We start from the raw sequence: 21,804 nt of genomic DNA, 5'->3' as shown, positions 1-21,804 counted from the left end.
GTTTAAATCTTTGTGAAAGCAGAGAAATTCTCTATTTGAACATTTGATGTGTATGAGATTTCTCAGTAATTTTTAGACATGAATATGTAGATCCCATTCATTAAAGGAAGAGACTCTTGTTATAAATATGATAGACCTTGTTCACTTTATTTTCAAGTATCTATTGGGATAATTTTCACTTCTGGCTGCCTAAAGTGACCACACAAAATGTAGTTTAGTCTACCTTTTAAACCTAAGTTGTAGATTATAGACACATTTTCAATGTGCAACACAACAGTAGGCATTCTTGTTAAATTAGTTTGAGAAATTCCTTTTATTTTGTACAAGGTACAGTCCCTTTGCACAGTGAACAAATATATTACAAATCTGGGTTATTTAAAAAAGTATTGCCATTTCATAGTCTCACTTATGCTATTGTACAATAATAGTGTTTTCTTTATTCATTTGAATTGAATGCAAATTACTTTGAGTGAAAACTGGTTTCTGTAAAATAAACAGATCTTTCCAAGTTGCCAACAAAATGCACAGTGCACATATTTAGGTTGACCGTGAACCTATGTGTGACAGTGCTAGACAGAAGTTCCCAACAGTTGCTCTGTAAGATTGAAATGTCTTTTACCAGTAACTCTTAGATCTGTGAAGGCAGCTGTTGTCACCAGAGATGAATCACACCCTCTGCCTTTCCCTTCTCTGTATTGCCTAATTTGAATTGTATTACATTTCTTTAACAGTCATAGAATGCTAGATAGAGCCAGAGGGTTGTTAGAGCTTCTTCCCTCTCTCTCCTTCTCCCCTTTTTAATACGTGAGGAAGAAAGGAGCCCAGAGAGGGCAAGTAACACTCAAATCTCTTAACCCCATGCTTTAGCAGTTCCACCATGCTCCCTCTTGCTGAATTTTGCCCATAAGATAGTTGGCAAACAAGAGGCGACACTTGAAACTGGCATGATGCTGCTTGTTTGCAGTATGCCAGGCAGCAGTTACTGCACATGCAGGGTAGGGGAAGAAGATAAAGCCTGGGATGGAGATGAAGTTTCTCCTGGCTGATGTGACTTCGCCATGCTTCTTGATCCTTGCTTTACAAAGATAATTGAGCACTTGCTGCCGTGAAATACTGAGGTAAGTCTCTTATCTCTATTTCTTTCTACATCTGTATGAGAAATATTTACTTGGTCTACAAAGGAATTTTCTATTATTTATATTTCATAAGGCTTTTGTGGAAAGGAAATTTGCTATTGCTGATCACTTGCTCCCATGCACACATGCAGCATTCATGTAAGTATTCTATGTTTTCCCCTAACAATAAAATTTGCTTAAGCCGTGAGTGAAGTGAGGGAGGGGGATTTACTTATTTTCTTGCTTTTGCTGGTCATTGCCCCAACTAATGGGTTCCATGGCAGACTTCCAGGTTGTATCAAGGGCTTCAGGACTCCCACACTTCCTGTAGCTGCTATTCCATCTCTGCGGTCATTTAGTTCCTCTTCTGTTTACCTTTTTGGAAGTATTTTTTACTGTCTGGCTGTTACCAGAGAATGGAGTGGTATAGGGGTGGCCATTAGTTTCCTCGGTTTGCCCTTCTGGTCTTTAATTCTTGTGAGGAGGTCCTCTTTTTTAGGGCTTGGGAGTTGGCTCCAGTTTGACTCAAACTGAGCCCCAGTTTACCTGGTTAGTAGTGGAAGGTACAGACATGTCTAAATACTGGGATCTGAAGCATTAGCTCATTGTAATATGTTTTTGACCATTTCAGTAGGTGGTGGTTTTAAGGTAGAAGTACTTCATATCCTTACTTTCTGTTTACTGTAAAGTTTTACATCATGTTACAGCAGCTGATTACAGTCCATTCTTTTCATTTAGTTTCATCAAAAAGCATCATGTAATTTAAGCAGCTTATTAAACTTGCTATATCCACTTTTATCTAATTTCTTCTACACTTTTAGGTTCTATACTACATCAAGCTCAAGATTTATGAAGAAATGCATGAAAGCAAGTACTCTTCTGAGCCAAGGGATGCCAATCAAATAAATTCGGGAGGCCTTTAGGGATACTTTGTTCTTACCAGTCTGTGACTGCTTGCTTAAAGGCATCATCTCAGAGTTCTGTTTCACATGGAATGACTCAGGTGTTGGATGGATTGAGGAGCTATGACCAGGCTAGGAATGACTTGGCAATGTTCTCAAACTTTGAATCAGCAAGATTTGGTAAAGCTGGCCTAGAAATCATTATAGACTGAAAGAGGCTGCTGCGCTTTGAAAACTCCTACTACCACGAAGGGCAGAAGAGGGAAAGTTAATTTGTATTTATTAAAAGTCTTATTTTTAAAAAATTGAAGTTGTCAGTATTAGACTGTATACTATAATCTTGGCTGTTGTGATTTGACAGGTCAGACATAGATGTACAAGTACTTTAGGATTAATAACAGATTAGCACAGTTTGTGTCTGTGTGCTATTTATCTTAGGTAATAAAACAGATGTTGAGGGTAACAGCAATCAAAAGCACATACATTTCAGGATCTTGAATCCTTTCCCCCCTCCCCAGTTCCCTTTTCCCCCAGGAAGGTTTGTGAAACCTATGCTATATGCTTTCTAAGCATCACGTTTCAGAGAATTATGTATCTCAATACATATATTTAGCTGATGTTGATGAGTAGCAGGATCTTAAGTGTTTTAAAAGATCATGTAATCCTGGGCATTTGGGGTTGGGTATAGGTAAGTGATAGGATTTGCCTTTGTAAACAGACCGTTTGAACAATTACCCCAGTCCCACTTGGAAGCTCTTCTTTAGTTCCAGGTGAAAGTAATGACTAACACGCAGCTGGAGTCAGTCTGTATCATTATTTCAAGTCAAGGGATTGTCTTCTTTCAGAGTCAGAATATTCAGCAGAGCACATTGCAAGAGAGAGGCTTCTCTCTCTTAAGACTGCTTGTCCTGGGAGGGCCCATTGGCAGGGCTTTGTCTTACTGGGAGGAGGTCATAATGACCAGGAATATGGCTGTTCCTAGGTAGGTCGTATGGATTCTGAATATAGCTGGAGTTATGACCGAGGCCTTCTTGGACCATACTGATTGTGGGCTCTAAGGAATATAGTGAAAAATGAGTTCAGAGAACAGATTAGCTTTGGTTGCCTTGTTGAGAGGAATAGAGTTCTATTTAACTTGCTAGGGAGAGAAGCCAGGGATTTATAAATCTGTGATAAATATATGAGGGTTAGGATTGAGGCTTTCTCATGAAATGGAAAACCTAAGTGAGTGTACTATTAGAATCCCAAGCTCTGGTCAAAACCAAGAGGTTTGGAATATCCTAGAGGTAGGGATCTTATCAGTAAGCCCAGGGACATAGGTGAAACTGGGAGAAGGTTGAAGACGGTGATTTAGAAACTTGCAAATGTCTGTTCTGATTAAATCAGTTGAAGTGTGTATACCCACTGATTTTCCACCCCCAGCATTTCTGCTTCATAGTAGTCCTGGTATTTTTTTAAAGCAGAGTTGACATGAGAATTTGATTTCCTGCATGAGAGAGGAGGGTAATCCTGGGAAAGACCATTCACCTTGGATTCCTTAAAAAGCAACAAAAGAAGGGTGTGTTTTCAAGACAGGGTGAGTGGAGAGGGCTTGTTTTTATTTCAGATGCTGCACTATTGCCCTGATTTCACTAAGTTACTTATTTGAGACACCTACCAACTTCATATATATTTTTATTAGATGTCGACAAGGATGGCATATCTGTGTACGGAGACCCCCTGTGTATAGGCGACTTCATTTCTACATAGCTGCTTTCTGGAAGCTTGCAGGTGAGAATGGGTGGGTCCTTAATTGTGGCGTAAGGGTTTTCACTGCTATTCAAGGAACAAGTGCTAGAACTGCACACGGATTCTTTCATGTAATCTGTAAGGCAAGAGAGATTTCTTAGGACATGCAAGGACACAGACTTAATTTCAATACCAGAAACAGATTGCAGTTTATGTGCCGTCAGGATCCTGGATCTGTAAAAGCCTAAAATAATCCAAGATTCCCTTCTTAAATATGTTGAAGCATGCTTTCCTAGGTAGGCAGAGTTCTTTTCATAAAGTAACTTACGTTTTTGGAGGGATAGGGACATTCTTGTTCTTAGTAGTCAGGTTCAGAACCAGAAGGGGATTAATTCAGGATACTCATAATGTGCTTTCACAATGTGCTTTCACACCTATTACTTAATTTTTCAAAATCCTGCAAAGATAGTTGATACTTTGCATTTTATAGGATGAAGGCCCAGAGAGATGAAGTGACTTGGCTAATGTCCTATAAGCTCATAAATGACAGTGCCCACACTTGAATGCATGCCTTGGGACTCTTTGGCCTGTGTTTGTTCTGTGATATCATTCTTCCTCTGAATTCTTTTTGATGAGTAAGAAATTGAGATTCAAAAGAAGTAGGTGTGTTTTGCCACAGGTGTCAGCAACTTGGCAACCTTTAGGCAGCAAATTTGGCGGCATCCCTGCTCTTGAGAAGCTTGTGATCAAAGGTGGGGCAGACTGAAGTGTAATTGAGGTGTAAAAAGCACCTGGGTCTCAGGCTGGCCTTTGAAAAGTTCCTGTTTTCTAGTAAGCCTTCCAATGTATCCTCTGGGGTCACTTACCCCAGTACTTATGAATGCTAACTGAAACCAATTTTAGCAGTATCTTTTTCTGATACTAGGAGAACTCATGCTTCTTTTCCTGCTGCCTCTCAGGTGCATCTTCCCCAAGACTTCAGGGTATATTGGGGTACAAAAGAATGCAGACTAGTCTCCAAATACGAGGAAAAGTAACTGTAGCTCACTGGAGGAAGAAAGTGTTTTCTTTGGAACTGGGAGTCACAGAAGGGAAGAGGAGCCCCTCCTTCAGCCTCTGTGCCATTTTTTCGTTTTGGGAAGATCACTGGTTCTTATAGATCATTCCAAGTGAGGCAAGACTTGCCTGAAAAAAGCACTAGATTCTCTGTAATCTGGCCAACTCTGGCCCTCATTCTTCTGTGACGATCTGCCAGCCAGGGGGTCTAGAAATAAGCATGGAATTGTAGGGGCTTGACAGTAATGAGTGGTCTTCAGAGGTCTAAATTTCTCTTAAGTGGTAGCAGATGGTGAAATTTCTATATTTCTCAGCTATAAATTTCTCTAAGTGGTGGCAGATGGTGAAATTCTTGGACAGTCTTCCACTAGAACCATCACATGCTCTCTGCCTCCTTGTGTCACATGCTTGTGAGATTAATGAAAATGTAAAAAAAAAAAAAAAATAAAGGGATCATTGTAACTCAAGGGGTGACTAGGTCCTGGGAGAGCAGAACACTCCATGTGGCTGAAAGTTGAGTTGTGTGTCACCACTAGCAATGTTTTCTTCCATAACAGGTGACTGGTTGGGAGGGGATTTACTTAGAATTCTGAGTATAGGGTTACTGATGTTTGTTTCAGCAGGTAACATTTCTTCAATCTTGTACAAAAGTACATTTACCCATTAGTTCATTCAGGTGTTCCTAATACCTGCGATGTAGCTAGAGCAATAATTAATTCTCTCCTTCCCTTTTACTGCTTATGAGGAAACCGTCGCTTGGCATAAGTGACCTCCCCAGGTCACACTGCTGTCCGTAGCAGAGTGCGATCCACAACCAGGCTCAGAGCCTTTTTCATCTCATCCTGGCCCACAGGTAGAGAGAGATGTTGGCCTTGGTCCCATCTGAGATTGTGGTCTCTTTTCTAGCCTAGAACCCTAGAGAGGGGTAGGAGAAAACATTCTTGCTGGACAGTGAGCAGGCCCAGGTGCTGGTGAGGCTCTCATGAGGAAAGCGGGATGTGGGTCCTGGGCCACAGTCTGCCCAGAGCCACATGAAGTTGCTTCTAGTGAGTACTTTGTTTCTTAGTACAAGGGGCTGGGGGTGTGTCCAGGAACCCCAGCATGGTCCATCGGTCCCACTTTGGGTTCTCTGAACTTAGCAGCCAAAGAGTAAGGCAGTATGACTCGGAGCTGCTGGTTTGGAAGCTGAGGACTAGAACGGCTTAACAGAAGGGCTATCATCTGAGTGAAAAGTCCTCTAACACCCTCTTCTCCTCCTCACCCAGGCACATCCTTTTACTTTGATTGGCGGCTACCTTAGTTGCATGTTTTCTAAAACTTGAGGAATAGTGATAGAAAATGTAGCCCTTATGCTAGTATCTTCACTCTGGTTAGGTCATTTGAAACTTGTTCATTTGTGAAGAGGGCTATGATTACTGCTTTAGAAAGGAGGATACTGAAGCTCATAAAGTTCGCCTACTGTTAGTAAATAGTTAGGGCTCAACCCATAATCTCCGGTATCCAGTCATGATGTTTTCCACTTGCATTTTACTACCCCTCCTCCTGTTCTAGATCTCTAAATGCAAACTACAGCTGCAACAGTTTCACCTTACCTTCAGCAAGGAATACCTTCTATCAATGGGGCCAAGCCCTGCTGACAGAGAAAGGCCAAGCTCTAAGCTTTTCGTGGCTAATCCCGTGATTGATTCAGTCACGGCAGTGGCAGTCTTGAAGCTGTGGCGGAAAGCCTAACAGAGCCTCAGTCAGCCAGTAGTATCCCTCTTCTCATTTCCACCAGAAAAGTCAAGGCTGCCTTTAAGTTCGGGGGTATGCAGCAGTCTCCCCACCCCCACCAATCCACAGCGATACTTTGCAAGACCCCCAGTGGATGCCTGAAACCACAGATAATACTGAACCCTCTATATATATTTTCTTATGCGTATATGCGTACATAACCTATGCTAAAGTTTATAAGTTAATCACACTGAGATGAACCACAGTAACTAATAGAATAATTATAACAGTATAATGTAATAGATATTATATGAATGGGGTCTCTCAAAATATTTTATTGTACTAGACTCACCCTTCTTGTGATGTGAGATGGTGAAATGAGGTGAATGACCTAGGTAGGCATTGTGACAGGCCACTATTGACCTTGATCATGTGGGGGTGGGGGGCGGGTAACTGAAACTGAGGAAAGAAACTGCAGATAAGAGGACTACTGCAAATAGTTTGCTGTGCAGCAGGGGATGCACCTAAGTGAATAAAAGAGAAGTTGGGGTTGGGGGAGGGGATTCATTTCAAGGGGAAGCTGTACCTTCCTTATATAAAGGGGCCAGAGGGAAAGAAAGGATGGACAAGTGTATGTGTGGGTTGAGGTGGTCGGAAAGGGGTGTTGGATTATAGATAATCTGGATTCTATTTCTGGGAACTGAAGGGAGGAAAGGGCAAGGCTTACTGGAAAATTTACACTTCAGATATATTCTTCTCTCCTGCTGAGTCATCTACCTGCCTGCCCTCAGGGAGGGTGGGGTAAGGGGAAGAGCAACCAGTCTCTCTAAAACATTTCCTCATCCTTTTACAGCCCCACCCTACCCAGCCAGTCCCTGCACTTCAGGGCATTTTGCAAAGAAAGGGGAAGCGTCAACGAAGGCTACCTAAGCTTTGGAGAGTTACTCCTCCAAGGCCTGTAATTAGCATCAGGACTGAAGGCTTAGCTTTATAATGCCTTGGTGTTTGTTCTCACGTAGTTCCTACCTCTTCCAGATCACACGGAGTCCTATACCCTCAAATGCAGAAGGGGCCTTGGAAATGAGCCTCAACACCTTCATTTTAGAAAAGCAGCAGCAAACCAGAGAGGGGAAATGACTATCCAAGGCCGCTCTGTGAGTGGGATTGGAACTTATCTAGGCTTTTAGGTTCACACGAGCATCTAGGTAAAGTCAGTATTTAACTCTTGGGGAAAACCCAGGCACTGAACATCTGTTTCTTCTCAGCCTACTACTATTATTAGAAAGCCACACTGCCTTTTCTCTTCCTGGGCGCTAAGTTAGCACTCTTCCTTGAGAGACAAGGATATGGGGAGAAGAAAAGGGAGATTTCACGGTCAGAAGGAGAACCACACTGGCTAAAAAAAGTTTTCAGGATGTCACTGGACTCCTCACTACCTTGGAATCCAAAGTTACTGCAAGGAGACACGTGGAGGCTGGATTAGCAAGGAGCATACAGGTAGCTTCCCTGTGGCAGCAACAGTGGGATTCAGGATTTCAGGATCATAAAGGTGATGGAGCGTGCTAGGGAGGATTTCTTCTGTAGCACTTTGAAATGCCTGACAGACAAGGAATTAAACATAGGCAGTTTGTTACAGTATCATTGTGTTGAGGGGGAGATGGATAGGTGTTTAGAGGTAAAATGGGGTTAGCATAGCAAGCAGTGTGTGGTGTGTCATGTAACTTCAGGATGACAGTGAGCGGAGGTCTAAAGTAAGAAGGGCAAGAAGGAACACTGGCTGAATTAGAGAGGCCTTAGAGATGGTGCTAGTACAACCTCATCGTTCTAACGGAGGCAGAAGAACCAAACGCAGAAAATAACAGTGTGACCTAGTCCTAGTCAGTGCCACACAGTAAGAACTAGGACTAGAATCCAAAACTTCCAGGCCAGGGTCTTGAGACCACTGAGTTCAGAGAACACTCAGACTCTTCACTCTTAATAGTTCTTATTTGGTTTGGCCCAGTAGTTTTAGGAAATAATTTCATTCCTGGTACAGACTAGTTTATTAAATGTTTATTAGGGAGTTCAGTTAGTGGGGTTTATTCCATGTCTTTGATAAATATTTCTGTAAAGTTCCAAACCGTGACATTTCATTTTCCTGTTCTTGAATTCTCTTGTTCTGATGTGTTGGTTCCCAGCACCTGTTGGCATATTTACCTGGGCAGCCGCCTTTTCTCTAAAGAATGATTATAGCCAGAGTGGTGAAACAAAATCTGGCTGCAAAATCTGGCCTTCCCTGCACTCAGGCTCAGATACACGATCCCACAAAACAGGAATGAATGACACTGAGGCAGAGACACTGCCCTTCTTAGCTTTGTTATATATACATTTATGGTTTCGAATCTGAAAGCAGTTACCCTAATCACAATGCACAGGACAACAAAATGCATAGGAAAGTTGTGTGCTCATTAATTGAGCTGTTTGGGCCTGTCTGAGCTTATTCATTGTTGAGTCATGCATATTTTCGGAGCTAGAAAGTCTCTTAAGAGATCTTTCTGCCCAGTCCCCACACCTCTTTGAGAAAGAAACTGAGGTCTCAGGTCACAGTGATAAAACAGTAAAGCTTTTAGCTTCACTACTGTAATGGTGCTTGCCTCCATGTGGATGGTTTGAGTCAATACGCAGAAAATGGCCAGAATTGATGCTCCCAAGGGAGTAGTGAACTTCGGCTGACCAGAAGCCGAGGGGTGACCTCCTGTTTTCACATTGTTCTCTTGGGCTCTATACATCCTAATGTGTTCATGGAGACTTGCCCTTCCTGCTCTCTTGCTCAGAACAACCCACCCCTAGCTCACCCCACTTTTAATAACCACTCCATCAAGGGCTATAGATGACTAGCTCTCCTTGGTTAGGAAATGGTTGTGTCACAGGTATAACTAAGGCTAAGTCTGAAAGACAGAACAGTAATCCAGGAAATCTGGGTCAGTCTAGACCTGAGACCTAAGAATGCCCTGAAGTAGTTATTACAAATGCAGATTCCAGGACCCCACTCTAGATACACTGCTTCAGAGTCTTGGGAAGATGGGGTGTGGACCTCTGTATGTTTAACAGGCTTTCCAGGTGATTCTGGTGCACAGCTAGATCTATGATAGCCATTGGGATCTTTGCTGTCTGTCGTCTCTTTCAGTGTGGCTGAGACTCCTAAATAGACCTCAGAGACAAAAGGACAGCCCTGTTACATTAGTACAATCTTTTATAATATGCAAAAACACTTCCCATCTCTGATTTTTATTGAATACTCAGGATAACCTTATTAGACACTAGGATAGGCATTAGACCATAGGATAGGCATAATTATTCCCAACCTTGCAGATGAGGAAACTAGGCCTTAGAGAGCTCCCAGTCTAAGGGCACGGTTAATACTTGACAGAGTAATAAGTGACATAGTCCCAAAGCCACCTATTTCACACATTCTCTTATTTAAACGTAAGGCCTAAGCCCAGGGCAGGGCCTGACCTTCATCTTTGGTTTCACACTCAGACTTCTTAGAAAGATGATCCAACTTGCTGTTTTGGGATGTGCTTGGGATTAGTCCTGACCTCCCCACTCTCAGGGGCAGAGATCTCGAGGGTGGAGTGCCATACAGTATTAACACTAGGTATTAATTTTCATTCCTTGTGCCCCAGAAAGCCAGCAGGTGCAGGGTGGCAATCCTCGCCAGCATGATGACAGGAGGCCTCTGGGGCAGGTAGATTGACTTTATTTCAGAATTTATAATCAATTTAACTCATACTAATTGGTTAGATAATGACATTCTCCCATTTCTGAAGACATTTAGTTGGCATCTATAAAAAACCCCACAAGCGCTTGCTAAGCAGGTGCAACTTAAATCGAAATATAAATTCATTATTATGATGATTGCTCCTCCTGAGCAGAGCTACCCAGCAGCCCCAGGTCCTGTGGTCTTTTTACTTTTGAGGGGAATGAGGGAAGAGATGTGCGCAGTGTCTCTCTGGTAGAATTCCTGGTCATTTCACATTTGTACTCTTTATCTTGCTAAGCCCTTTCTAATGGGACGTCAGGATTGGATACTCTACCTTTGAAGCCTTTGTCCATAATGTATGTGTTCTGACGTCTATCCATTCCACAAGCACCTGCATTAAAATAGAATAAAGAGAAAAATGGGGTGAGTGACGTTTACTTAGACTGCATGTGTTTTTGCTTTATTTTTTCTTGCCTTTTTTTCCCTTCCTTACCCATAAAATTAGTTCTTTAGTGCTCGAGGATTATTCTGGGTTTAATCTACTCTAAATCATTTTGATGATGCAGGAATTCTTACAGGGCTCAGAAGCATTAGTGGTGAGCTACAGCGCCCCCTGGCATATGGAGCACTCCTCCTCTTTAACCTTGTTTAACTCTGAGGGGTATGTCTTCATGAGGTGATCACAGGCAGTTCTGATGCCACCTGCAGTCAACTATAGGTGAAGTCCCAAGCTCCAGAAGTACAGGATAAGGAACGAATCAAGGCCAGTTCTTAGCTTGGGGAAGGGGGGTGTATGACATTCCAAATCCCAGTTCTGTTGGATCTTGGAATAGGGTTGAAGACCGTTTCTTACCTCTCAGCTCTGGTCCTACCTCCTCTCCTGGATCTGAAGCTCGACTGAGGGGAGCCAGGGAGGGAGGTGGACCGGTGGCTGAGATTCTTGATTAGTGATCTTTCCAGGATGTAGTCACTCCCATCCATAGTCTGCTGTCTTAGTTACCCATTTTGGGGAGTGGACCATTTGTACATAATTGAGACTTGTCTTTGAAAAGTATTACCAGTGTTTTTAATCTGAAGGATTCTTCTCCGTTTTGGCTGTCACAGTTTATCCGGCTCCCAAAATGCATGGTCCTTAGCCATAGCCAGAGGCAGGACATAAAACTTCAGGGACCAAGCTCAGGCTCTTTGCTGCTGGTGATATCAGAAAAGAAGCTGTCTGGCATTTTTAGGTTGAGACTGTAATGACTCTGGCTCAGAGTCCTTTTTTTTTTTTTTTTTTTCCAGCTTTTAACTGAGGACACACTACCAGGCAAGGCATGCAGCAAGTAATTACTAAAATACAATGTGACTCCACTTGACTCTCCCCTGTTTGAGACACTGAAGGCCAACCCACTGCTGTTTAAAGATGTATGTATGTACTTATTTATTTATTTGAGAGAGAGCGAATGAGAGACAGAGCATGAGAGGCAGGAGGGTCAGAGGGAGAAGCAGACTCCCTGCTGAGCAGGGAGCCCGATGCGGGACTCGATCCCGGGACTCCAGGATCATGACCTGAGCCGAAGGCAGTCGCTTAACCAACTGAGCCACCCAGGCGCCCCCCACTGCTGTTTAGATACATCCCCATACCATACCTCCTCCACAGAGTTCCTAAGTTGAATCTGTAGGAATCTATTCTTACCGGCCTGCCTTCCCCACATTACTGAGTGATACGGCAGAACCAGTCCAAGTTTTCCTCTAGCTTGCTATTCTTCTAAAAGGCCTATAGGTAACCTGTGCCCTTCAGAAAAATGATTAACAATTTGTATTCCTGGCATCAGTTCAGCCCTTTACACTAGACCAGGGCTTCCTTCACCCTCCCTGAGGGAGGGAGGCTAGGCTGTTAACTTTTCCTTTTTTTAGAACAGGAAACCGAGGGCGCCTGGGTGGCTCAGTTGGTTAAGTGACTGCCTTCGGCTCAGGTCATGATCCTGGAGTCCCGGGATCGAGTCCCGCATCGGGCTCCCTGCTCAGCAGGGAGTCTGCTTCTCCCTCTGACCCTCCCCCTTCTCATGCTCTCTCTATCTCATTCTCTCTCTCAAATAAATAAAATCTTTAAAAAAAACCCAAAAAAACAAAAACAGGAAACCGAGACCCAAAGAGGGGCAGTGACTTGTCCGACACCACATGAACTAGAAGCTAGATCTCCCCAAGTATTCTCTTCCATTGGCCACCAGCCTGCCTTAGTGTAAGCCACAGGATGATAGCATGTGGTGGCTCTGGCTATACTGTAGAGTGTACATCTAGAAAGCAGGGAGAAATCTGGGCTGAGCCCAGAGCATGCTCCCTTGGGGAAAGAGATACACCATGGTGGTTGTGTGTGTGTGGGGGGGGGGGGGCAGGGGGGTTGGGAAGGTTGAGGGTTGTATTTGGTGGGGTTATTGAAAGACCTAGACATGGCCCAGGGAGCCCGCAGCCACAAGCGCAGCCTCCTAGGTACAGACTCAGGGTCTTTGCAGCCCACAGCTGCTCAGTGGGCAGATACATTCAGAACCTTCATGCTTCTTAGTGCTACTGCACGCAGGGACCTGCAGGGGTTGGCAGAGCTGCATTCCTTGAGCTCTAGAAACTAGCTAGAGCCCAAGGGTTATCCAGTATACTCAGGCCCTGCCTTAGAGAGGCCACTTGTTAGGGAGGCTACATCTCTGTTGATTCATTATCCTTACTCCTATGGCACCTATTTCTGTAACTCCAGATCCTCCCACAGCAGGATTGACTTTGCAAGTCTCCTTTTTTCTTCTTTCCCAAGCCACTAGCTTGAGCCTAATACAGAGCAGAGTGGATGTCGATTGACACATCCTACCCCAACCTCTCCGGATCCCTGCTTGACAACCTTACCCTATGATCTGGGAGAGCTTGATCTGAGCCACTGGTGGGTCTGGAGTCTCTCTCTGGGAGACACTGGGCTTGTCATCCACACCCACAGGGCCCAGAGAACCCCAAAGGTGTCCCCATCCTTAAGTCATTTCTCAGTGGTTTAAGGTTGTATTCTGTGGCCTATAGGGAGTACAATTATGCTGTGTCTTCTTCACCTAATACCAGTCACAGTTTGTCCACATCCACTGACCACGATGGGAGCAGAAAGGGTGATGGGGGATGAATCCAGGCAAGCTTCCTTTAGATAGGGGATTGGGCTTGTGGACTAACCATGTTGGGACAGAGGAGGGCCCTTTCAGGGAGCGTTCTGGAACCATGGGGGTGAGTCAAAGAGCAGGAAGGGGTAGGTCTGGTCTGGTATGAGAGCCTTGGGAGCCTAGCAGGTAGAGGGTAGGGCTGGGGGTCTAACCTGGTGAGTGTGGCTCAGCGGGGCGGCTGAGGTGTCTAAGTTCAATGTAGAAGTCCTCGGGCGGGTACCTGGCCTCCAGGGCACTGATCTGGAAATGGGAGTCTAGTGAGAGGAATGACAGGAGCCATTATTCCCAGGGCCCTGGTATGGCAGGGTGGGGAGTATGGAGGGGATCAGGGTAGGGCAGGCTGGAAGGAATCAGGGCCCCGATGTGTAGTATCCAAAGGGGCAAGGGCTAGGAGGATCTGTTAGAGTTGAAGCCATCTACCTTTCTCCCTCACCTCCTCCCACCCCCACCCCCGCCCCCTCCCCCAATAGGAACTGGTGCCCACTAGGGCAGTGGGACAGAAGAAAGAAGCCCTTGGAAAGGAGTACCTTGGCAGGGCCTGGCTCAGGCAAGGGTCCCTTTCCCAGATGGTGAATAAATCTTTTGCCCGCATCAGGAACCCCCCATCCAGGTCCTAGCTGTCTCCTTTGTGGTCCCTGGGTCATAGCCACCCTCTCCCCTAATAGAACTGAAGGGTGTCCTGGGCTTCATTTGCTTATGAGAACTGAAACATGGGCTTGGGTTTCCCAAAACCCCTTCTTCCTGGGGGAACCCATGCTCAGGATTCATCTACTAATCTTCTCCCTTGGAGCTAGGACAGGGACCCTTTCAATGTGGAAAAAGGAGAACAGGTGGGACACGATGACAGGGGACCAGACTCAAACCACTACTGACCTAACACGTTCACAAAGCTGTAGGGGGTCCAGCCTGTTGTGTCTCTGTCAAGGGACTTGTTACTGAGCTGTTTGGAGAGTAGGAGAGTAAGTTAATCCCTCTGCTTCCGAGGTGCCCCTGCCCAGCCTTGTGCACCAACCCCTATGATGATCCTGACCCACCTACATCTTAGATAGTTGAGGGAAAGGAAGAGCTAGGTGTACTGCAGCATGACTCGAGATCAGTGGGAGCGGAATCTACCCCATTCTTAGCTGTCTGGCTGAAGTTGAAGGGTTCCCAGCCCTTGGGACCAAGTAGGGCAGGGCTGCCCAAGAGCCAAGAAGTGGCCTGAGCCTAGCTGGCTGGCTCTGATGGGAAGTAGGTCAGCTAGGTGGCACTGAGCTGTAGGGGAACAGGCTCTCGCCCTGTCTCAGATGCAACATGAGGCCATCTCCAGCACAAAGGGAGGTGTTAGGGTGGTCTGCCACATCATTGTCACCTCTGCTACCTGACCTGGCCTGTGTGTGAGTCTCCCTTTTGTGAGCAAGGGAAAGCCTTGTCCTTGGCATTGTTTGCTTCTAACCTGTTGCAGCCTCTATAATGTGGCTCTAGTTAATCAAGAGCCTCATATTAGGAAAATCCAGATTCCCTTCCCTCAGCTTTCAGCTCCTCAGATAAGCCTACAGCTTATGTGGGAATGAGAGTCCAAGCTGAGGAGATACACAGGAAGAGGGGCCAAAGCTATAGGGCTTAGGGCCACAGACTGCATAGGGGCCTCAAGGCACGCTGCATACAGCACTCCCATTTCGAAAGCTGAGGCTGAGAACAAGTGGAAGAAAGTAGCCTTGGGGTTCTGGCTTGAGAGTGGTTGCCCGTGTTATTGTTAGGGGGTTCAAGCTGCATTGCCACCAGGCCTGTGGACTAGTGGACATTTCTGTGGGCCAGACAGGGAGAAAGGATTCCCAGAGCTCTAGGGCAGAGGCTTGGAATATGAAAACTGCTTCTGTCCGTGTTCCTGACACAGGAAGGATGTTATAGGAGGCCAGGAGCCCTAGGATTGCCCGCCTCATGGTCCTGCTGTGCATGTGCACGTGTACATGCCTAGGTGTCAGGAGGTGTGCAGCCCTGTCAGACCTCTTGGTCCTTGAGGCTGTTTACATTTCTGAACCTCCTGTTGTCCCCAGTATGGGTCCTGGCACACCATGGGGTGGGCTCCCTATACCGTGTGCTGAAACATCCTTGCCCAAGGGCCTGTGATTGTAAGAGGAGGCCTTGCCATCAGCCAGGGTTATGCTGGGAGCTGTGAAGGGAGAACCCTGTCCAGGGTGGTGCACACCTGTCCTTGAAGGCCTGAAGCGTACGTTGTCAATGAGAACATTGCCTATAGCTGATGTTTGGGTTTCCTGTCCCTTGTGGTGGTTCTGATTGCAAAATATGGTTGCGGGTATGTAGCGATAATGTGTATGCCAGATATAAGGGCATCTGGTGGTACCTGAGTACCAGTGGTTATTCTCTAAGGTGCTGGTTGCATGCATGGTGTTGAAATGCACTGTAGTGATTGGTCGGTCATAGATGGTGTAGTGTTTTGATGACATACGTTATATGACAAAAGTGGCTACCTGGTTATATGTGATAAGAAGGCTCCATGAGATGATCACATGATTTGGTACCAATTCCTTACACACAGGTGTGGGGGTATATATCCTATTGAATGATGCTGTAGGTTGGTTACATGTGATGTCTGCTGCTTACGTGGTACTTGTTGGTTCCATGTAACCTGCTGGCTTCCTGTTAAATGCTTCAGAGTGTTTAGATGTCCCATGGGTCACGGGGTTGTGTTTAATGTACTGGCAGTTGGATCTACATGGACCCTCAATGTGGGATGTGGTTCCTTCCTGGGCAGAGGTGAGGGCTCACTGGGAGGACGGTGGGTAGGGGCTGGGGAGTCAGGGGCCCGGTACCTTGGTGGGGCTGTTCCTGTCCAGAGTGCTGGCCTGGCTGGTGGCAGGCCCCCCGCACGCCAGTGCGTGGTAGCTGGAATTGGAAAAGCACTGTGCATGGCTGCTACTTTGAGACAAATCTGGGAAGAGAACAAGGTGCCATACCATCATACCCCTGTCCCTGGCATGAGACACCCCAATATTAACACTCGGGCTGGGCAGCCTTGCGAGTGCTCTGCAAAGAGAGACACTTAAGTCCCCCATCCCCCAAGCTTTCTGGTATCCACTACCCCCACAGAAATCTGTAGAGCCTAATTTGCCTCTTCCTTCATGCTGTCCGCCCCCCTCCCCCCTGCAGGATACAAGTTAGGCTTGCCAGTGTAGACGGTGGCACCCAGCAGCTAGAGCATGGATGAGGAGTGTTGGCTTTGACAGCCTCCTATGTCCCTGAGCTGCTCCGTAGGGCTGTGCTGCCCTCCCTTGCCTCCCTCCAGAGATCTATCCCAGGAGTGAGGCCATAAAGAGAATCCCTCTCCTCTCAGCCCCAGTCTTGCCCTCTTGTGGATTCTAGGACCCCTCCACAGTGTAGGGGAATTCCAGTGGAGTAGTATGGGAAAACCAGCCAGACTTATTATAGTCATAGAAGAAAATCCCCAAATCGACTCTGTGGGCTTGGGATTTCATCAGGGGATATTTGCTTTGGCTGAAACCCAGGGAGGCAAGCAGGCCAGGAGCTCTCTGAGGGCAAGGTCTGCACCTGGACCACCCCTGTCTACCCTGTATCACCTAGCATGGAGTGGGCACATGGTGGGCAGTACTTAACAAGAATGGGCTGATGTGATCTTGGTTTTCTGAGTCCAAGATGCTGGAGGCTGCATGGAGCCAGCTGGAGAAAGTGGTCATCCTTGTGCCTACCCAGACAGGCCCAGCGTCCTGTGGCCTAGGACTATGGGCAATTTCAGAGCATTTTGACCTCTTCTGTTTAACTAAATATGAAGCCCAAAGCTTCATTTCTAAGGCAGCAGTCCAGGGTTCAGTAGAGAGGAAGGATCTGGCCTAACAGCCCCCCTCCACCCCATTCAGACTCTAGATAGAATGCCCACTGGAGATAATTACCACATTTGTGGATATACTGGGTCATTGCCCAAACTTTCAACTCTCCCCACCCCCACCCCAAGTCGGGCACCATCCCCTTCCACTGTATTAATAGGGCCCTCCTAACTCTGGAAACTAGGAGGAAGGATTGCTCTGAGGCCTTTCCCCAAGGAAGCAAAGATGGAACAGGGCTTGGAAACAGCCCCAGGGCCAGTTTCTTGGGGTGGCTCAGGCATTGGGCTGGGAAGAGGTTCCCCTGGAGAGTTTCTAGGAAAGTTACTGTTTAGTGTGGGTGTTCCTGTGGCCAAAACCTGGTGAGAAGGATGGGAAGGAAGCTCTGGGGAAATGGAAGGAGACTCCTAATCATAGCTGCTCAGAACTAGGCATCTGGGAAATGACATACTCATAAAACCCCCTCTACCTTTCCCAAGTAGGCTTCTGCTCCCCACCCCCATTGTCTCTCCAGGAGAGAGTGAGCATCCAGCCCCAGCAGGCAATCCTGCAAGCCTGACCACCCACATTCAGCAGTAAACCCAGGTGTCCCCAGGGATATCATGTGGCTCTTCCTGGGTTGTGTGTGTGTGTGTGTGTGGAGGGGTAGGAGAGGGGATGCTGGGGGCATAGCCCTTACCTGAGAGCGAGTAGTCTGTGCTGGTTATCCTCATGGCAGGTGTATAGGAGACACGGGGAGCCAGGTCACGGCCTTTCTCTTTCTGTCGCCGCCGGCGCCAAGCAAACAGGCCCAGCAGCACCACAATGAGGAACAACAGGAGGACGATGCCTGTGACAGCACCCACAGAGTGCCGCTCTGCACCCAGCGCTGGGCTGATCTTGGTGTAGGGATTCAGCTCCTCCATCATGAGGGCAGCTGTGGATGGAGGGAGGACCTGAGTCTGGGGCAGGCCTGCTTGCTCTTCAGATCCTGGCCCAGGGCCTAGACTCCCCTCACTTTAGGAGACCTGGTTCTGGTCTTTGGCCCTATTCTTCAATCCGTGTGTGATCCTATCCCTCACTGTGCCTGTTTCTTCGACTGCCTGCAGGGGATGGAGCTCCAAGGTTATGACAAAGAACAAATGCGATCGTGGATGGCAAATAAAATAACAACGAATGTTTACTGAGTACTTTGTTCTAAAAAGTGAGTTCCAGATATTCACTCATTTGATCTTCCCAGCAGCCATTTAATATAGGGACTATGTAATTATTTCCCTTTCACAGATGAAGAAGGTCATCACAAGGCTAGATAACTTAACCCAAGATCATATAACAGGTAACTGGTAAAGTCAGGTTCCTCGGGAGTTGGAAAAAATTGGACTCAGCCCATCTCCTTGCTTACCAGCTGTGTGACTCCCCAAGTTCTCAGTTTGTTCGTTTGTAACATGGGGACAATAATTCCACCCTCCGCAGGGAACTGTGAGCATCATATGACAGACTGGCAATGAAAGTGTGCCTTTGTGCCCAGGAATACTGTCCACAAAACCCCTCTTGATGATATGTGTGTGGGCTAACTCCATGCTGACGCTAAGCCCATCGTGGAGGTCATCCTGCTGCCTGGTACCATCTAGACTTCTCCTTGGCTATCATCAGCAACTGGCCAAATGGAGCTAGCCAACATCTTCGGGGGAAATAATGTGCTGCATTTTCCTTCTTCATGCTATATCATCAGAATGCAATGGAAATGTCTTTTGGCCCCCTTTCTGTTACATGGGTAAATTGAAAGCCCATTCTCATTCCCCATCTTCTAGACCAAACAATAATAATCAATCCCTTACTTGTTTGCAGCACTTCACAAAGGGTTTTTATGTATACAAAATCATTTTTGAGTGCTTGCTTATGCGCCAGGACTGTGCCAAGTCCTCTACTCGTATTGTCTCAACTTGGTCCTCAAAACTGTACTATGGGGTGTCCTCTGTAGAGCTGGAGCCAGGGTTGAGCCCCTTTGGGCTCCTCGGCCCTCAAAAGAACCTTGTCTTGTGCTGGAAGACCAGGATTAATCTCTTCCCACTTTGCATGTGGAATAATAAGCTCAGTACAATGAAATGACCTGCCCAGGACATCTAGCAGAACCAGAACTGGGCCTATCTTCGACTGTCCATTGGCCTTCTCACATGGACTAGCTTGTGGTTACCCTTGTTTGGCGCACAGGAAACCTGCCAAGGATGAGCATGGGGAAGCCATGACTGAGAGGCTCCTGCTCCGACTGCCTCTAGTACACAGTACCTGGAGCCTCTGCCTGCCCCTCTGCAACACACCCCTTTGCTCTCCTTCCAGAAGTGAATAAAAGGGAAGTCACAAAGTGTCCTTATAAAATCCAGTTCCCATTGGAATCTCCCTAGGCCCTTTCCAGAGTCCGCTGCCTAGGGACTCCACCTGTGTATTACCTTGGTCACACCGGATTCCTTTGAATCCAGAGCTGCAATAACAGGTGCCAGTGACGTGGTCACAGGTGGCATTGTTCATGCATTCGCACAGCTGCTGACACCCATAGCCAAAGGTTCCTGGGGCACATCCTGTGTAGCATGAAGAAGACCCGCAATAGACCGTGAGACACACCCGTGGCCAGCTATGATTAGCCAGTTCTGACTCCCAGAGTAAAACCTATTTCCCTGTGGCTCCCACTGTGGTTTGGTTTGATGCTTGGGGATGGACAGAGCACCTCAGCCCTTCCACTTCCTCCTCACTTGACACATGTATGCAGCATCTTCCACGGGCCAGGCCCTGAGCTGGATGCCACTGAGGCTTCAAAGAAGCATTAGAGAAGATCTGACTGCCTTTACTCCCTCAGTACGCCCTCAGGCGTCTGTTCTGCTCTCAGCAGCCCCCCATTCCTCCCCCAACCCCCAACTGGAGGAAGAAGCAGATATCGATGTAGGCATGACCCTCTTGAGCCTTTTTTCTTGGAAGCCGCTCCAAAAATCCAGGGAACAGGAGGTGCAGAGCCCTGAATGAGTGGACTGTGAAGGCGGAGGTGTCCCCGGCCGGAGGCTGATGCCCGGCACTAACACCCAGGGTCAGGGGTTGGGACAGCTTACTCTGCTCACAGTGTCGCCCGGTGAAGCCCGTGCGGCAGGTGCACTTGCCGCTGATGTGGTCACAGCTGGCGCCGTTCTGACACTGGCACACGCGCCCACAGTCCTTCCCGTAAAACGCTGCAGGGCAGCCTGGAGAAACAGGGTGGGGACAACTGCAGCGGTACAGCAGGGACCAAACTGTCATCTGCTGCCTCTCCTGAGCACACGGTGAGGAGCAGTGAGACCTCACCTCAGCTGTCTCTGCACTCTGGACGCTCAGGCCGACGGGGTAGGGGTGGCTGTGAGGGATCCTTCTTAGCATGAGAGGCCAGGCTGGGGTCTGCCTGCCGTGTAGCCATAGGCTGTTCCTCCCTCTCTGGGCCCCACTGTCCAGGGGCTCAGGTCTTGGTGATTGCTGGAGCACCTTACAGCCCTGACTTTCCAGGACACGGGGCTCTTCAACCCCCTGAATCCACCCAGGTTTCCCACTCCTTGGGTGGGGTGGGGGCAGCCCCGGACCCTCGGGCCCCGCCTCCTCCCTCCCTCCACCGGCCTGGACGATGCCCAAGGCAGCCAGCAGGCCGCAGCATGAGATTCTGAATGACCGGTAGGCCGGGAGGCAGGACTTACGCTGCGTGCAGAAGAGTCCAGTCCAGCCAGGGGTGCAGTGGCAGGCTCCATCCTCAGCGCTGCAGCTGCCCCCATTGTGGCAGCTACATGTGTGGAAGCAGGCGGGGCCCCAGAACCCTGGTGGGCAAGCTGGGGGTGGGTGGGATGCACAGGGTGAGGGCAAGGCAGAATGAAGCAGACAGAAAGGGAGAGAGAGGAAGGGGGATGGCACATCAGCCGAGATGCCATGATACACCCAGCTGGTATTTTCTGGCTTTCCGGACACACTTCCCAGAATTCCTCCACTCACCTCTTGGCCCACTTACCCAGGATTCCCATGAAGCCCAAATTCTCTGCCCACTGTCCCAGCTCTGAGGGCTCCTGAACTTTCCTTCTTGGGGGACTGGCTGTGATTTGGAGTGTGTGGGTGGGTGTGGTAAACTAAACATTGCAGTTTACAGTGTGAACACTGTGTGTTAACTTCCCCATGACGATGGGGACTTTCCCAGGATAGGGACTCCCCTCTTTCGGCTGCTGAGCTCCCTGAGGATGACACTTGTGTCTCCTCCACCAGAATGGAAATTCCCTCAGGCCAGGCCATCTAACTGGGACCTCCCTAGGGGTACTGTCCCTGTCTCACCCATCAGACAAGGCACTCCACGGGGCAGAGGTTAAGCCTCCATCCTTAGATTATGTGGTCTCTGGGTACACCTTACAAGGCTGGGCACACCTTACAAGAACAGCCTCTACAATGCCTTGTCCAGGCTTATGTGCCCAGGACATCATTCACATGGGTCACTCAGGGGACGCCCTCACCCCTCTGAGGTGACTGCTCTGCTCTCACCTCACTTCCCCACTTCCAAACCCCAGCATG

General features: G+C 47.5%; 1 protein-coding gene across 1 annotated transcript in view; it reads right to left on the bottom strand.

Annotated features, from left to right (window-relative positions):
* MEGF11 (multiple EGF like domains 11) overlaps positions 1-21,804 on the bottom strand; it is a 261,614-nt gene continuing 239,810 nt past the window's right edge. Inside the window, exons 18-27 of the mRNA XM_064570282.1 lie at positions 20,952-21,080; positions 20,343-20,471; positions 19,692-19,820; positions 17,945-18,181; positions 16,240-16,358; positions 14,300-14,366; positions 13,579-13,680; positions 10,591-10,647; positions 3,675-3,881; positions 1-3,071 (exon numbers count right to left, since the gene is read on the bottom strand). Coding sequence (XP_064426352.1) covers positions 2,911-3,071; positions 3,675-3,881; positions 10,591-10,647; positions 13,579-13,680; positions 14,300-14,366; positions 16,240-16,358; positions 17,945-18,181; positions 19,692-19,820; positions 20,343-20,471; positions 20,952-21,080 — 1,337 coding nt within the window. The 3' untranslated portion in view covers positions 1-2,910. The remainder of the gene's footprint in view (positions 3,072-3,674; positions 3,882-10,590; positions 10,648-13,578; positions 13,681-14,299; positions 14,367-16,239; positions 16,359-17,944; positions 18,182-19,691; positions 19,821-20,342; positions 20,472-20,951; positions 21,081-21,804) is intronic.

Source organism: Mirounga angustirostris, unplaced genomic scaffold (genome assembly GCF_029215605.1).
Source record: "Mirounga angustirostris isolate CCGP_5_RB_7025 unplaced genomic scaffold, mMirAng1.0.hap1 SCAF_9, whole genome shotgun sequence".
NCBI lineage: Eukaryota > Metazoa > Chordata > Mammalia > Carnivora > Phocidae > Mirounga > Mirounga angustirostris.
The sequence above is the reverse complement of the archived record's forward strand: the minus strand, read 5'-3'. Positions and strand labels throughout refer to the sequence as shown.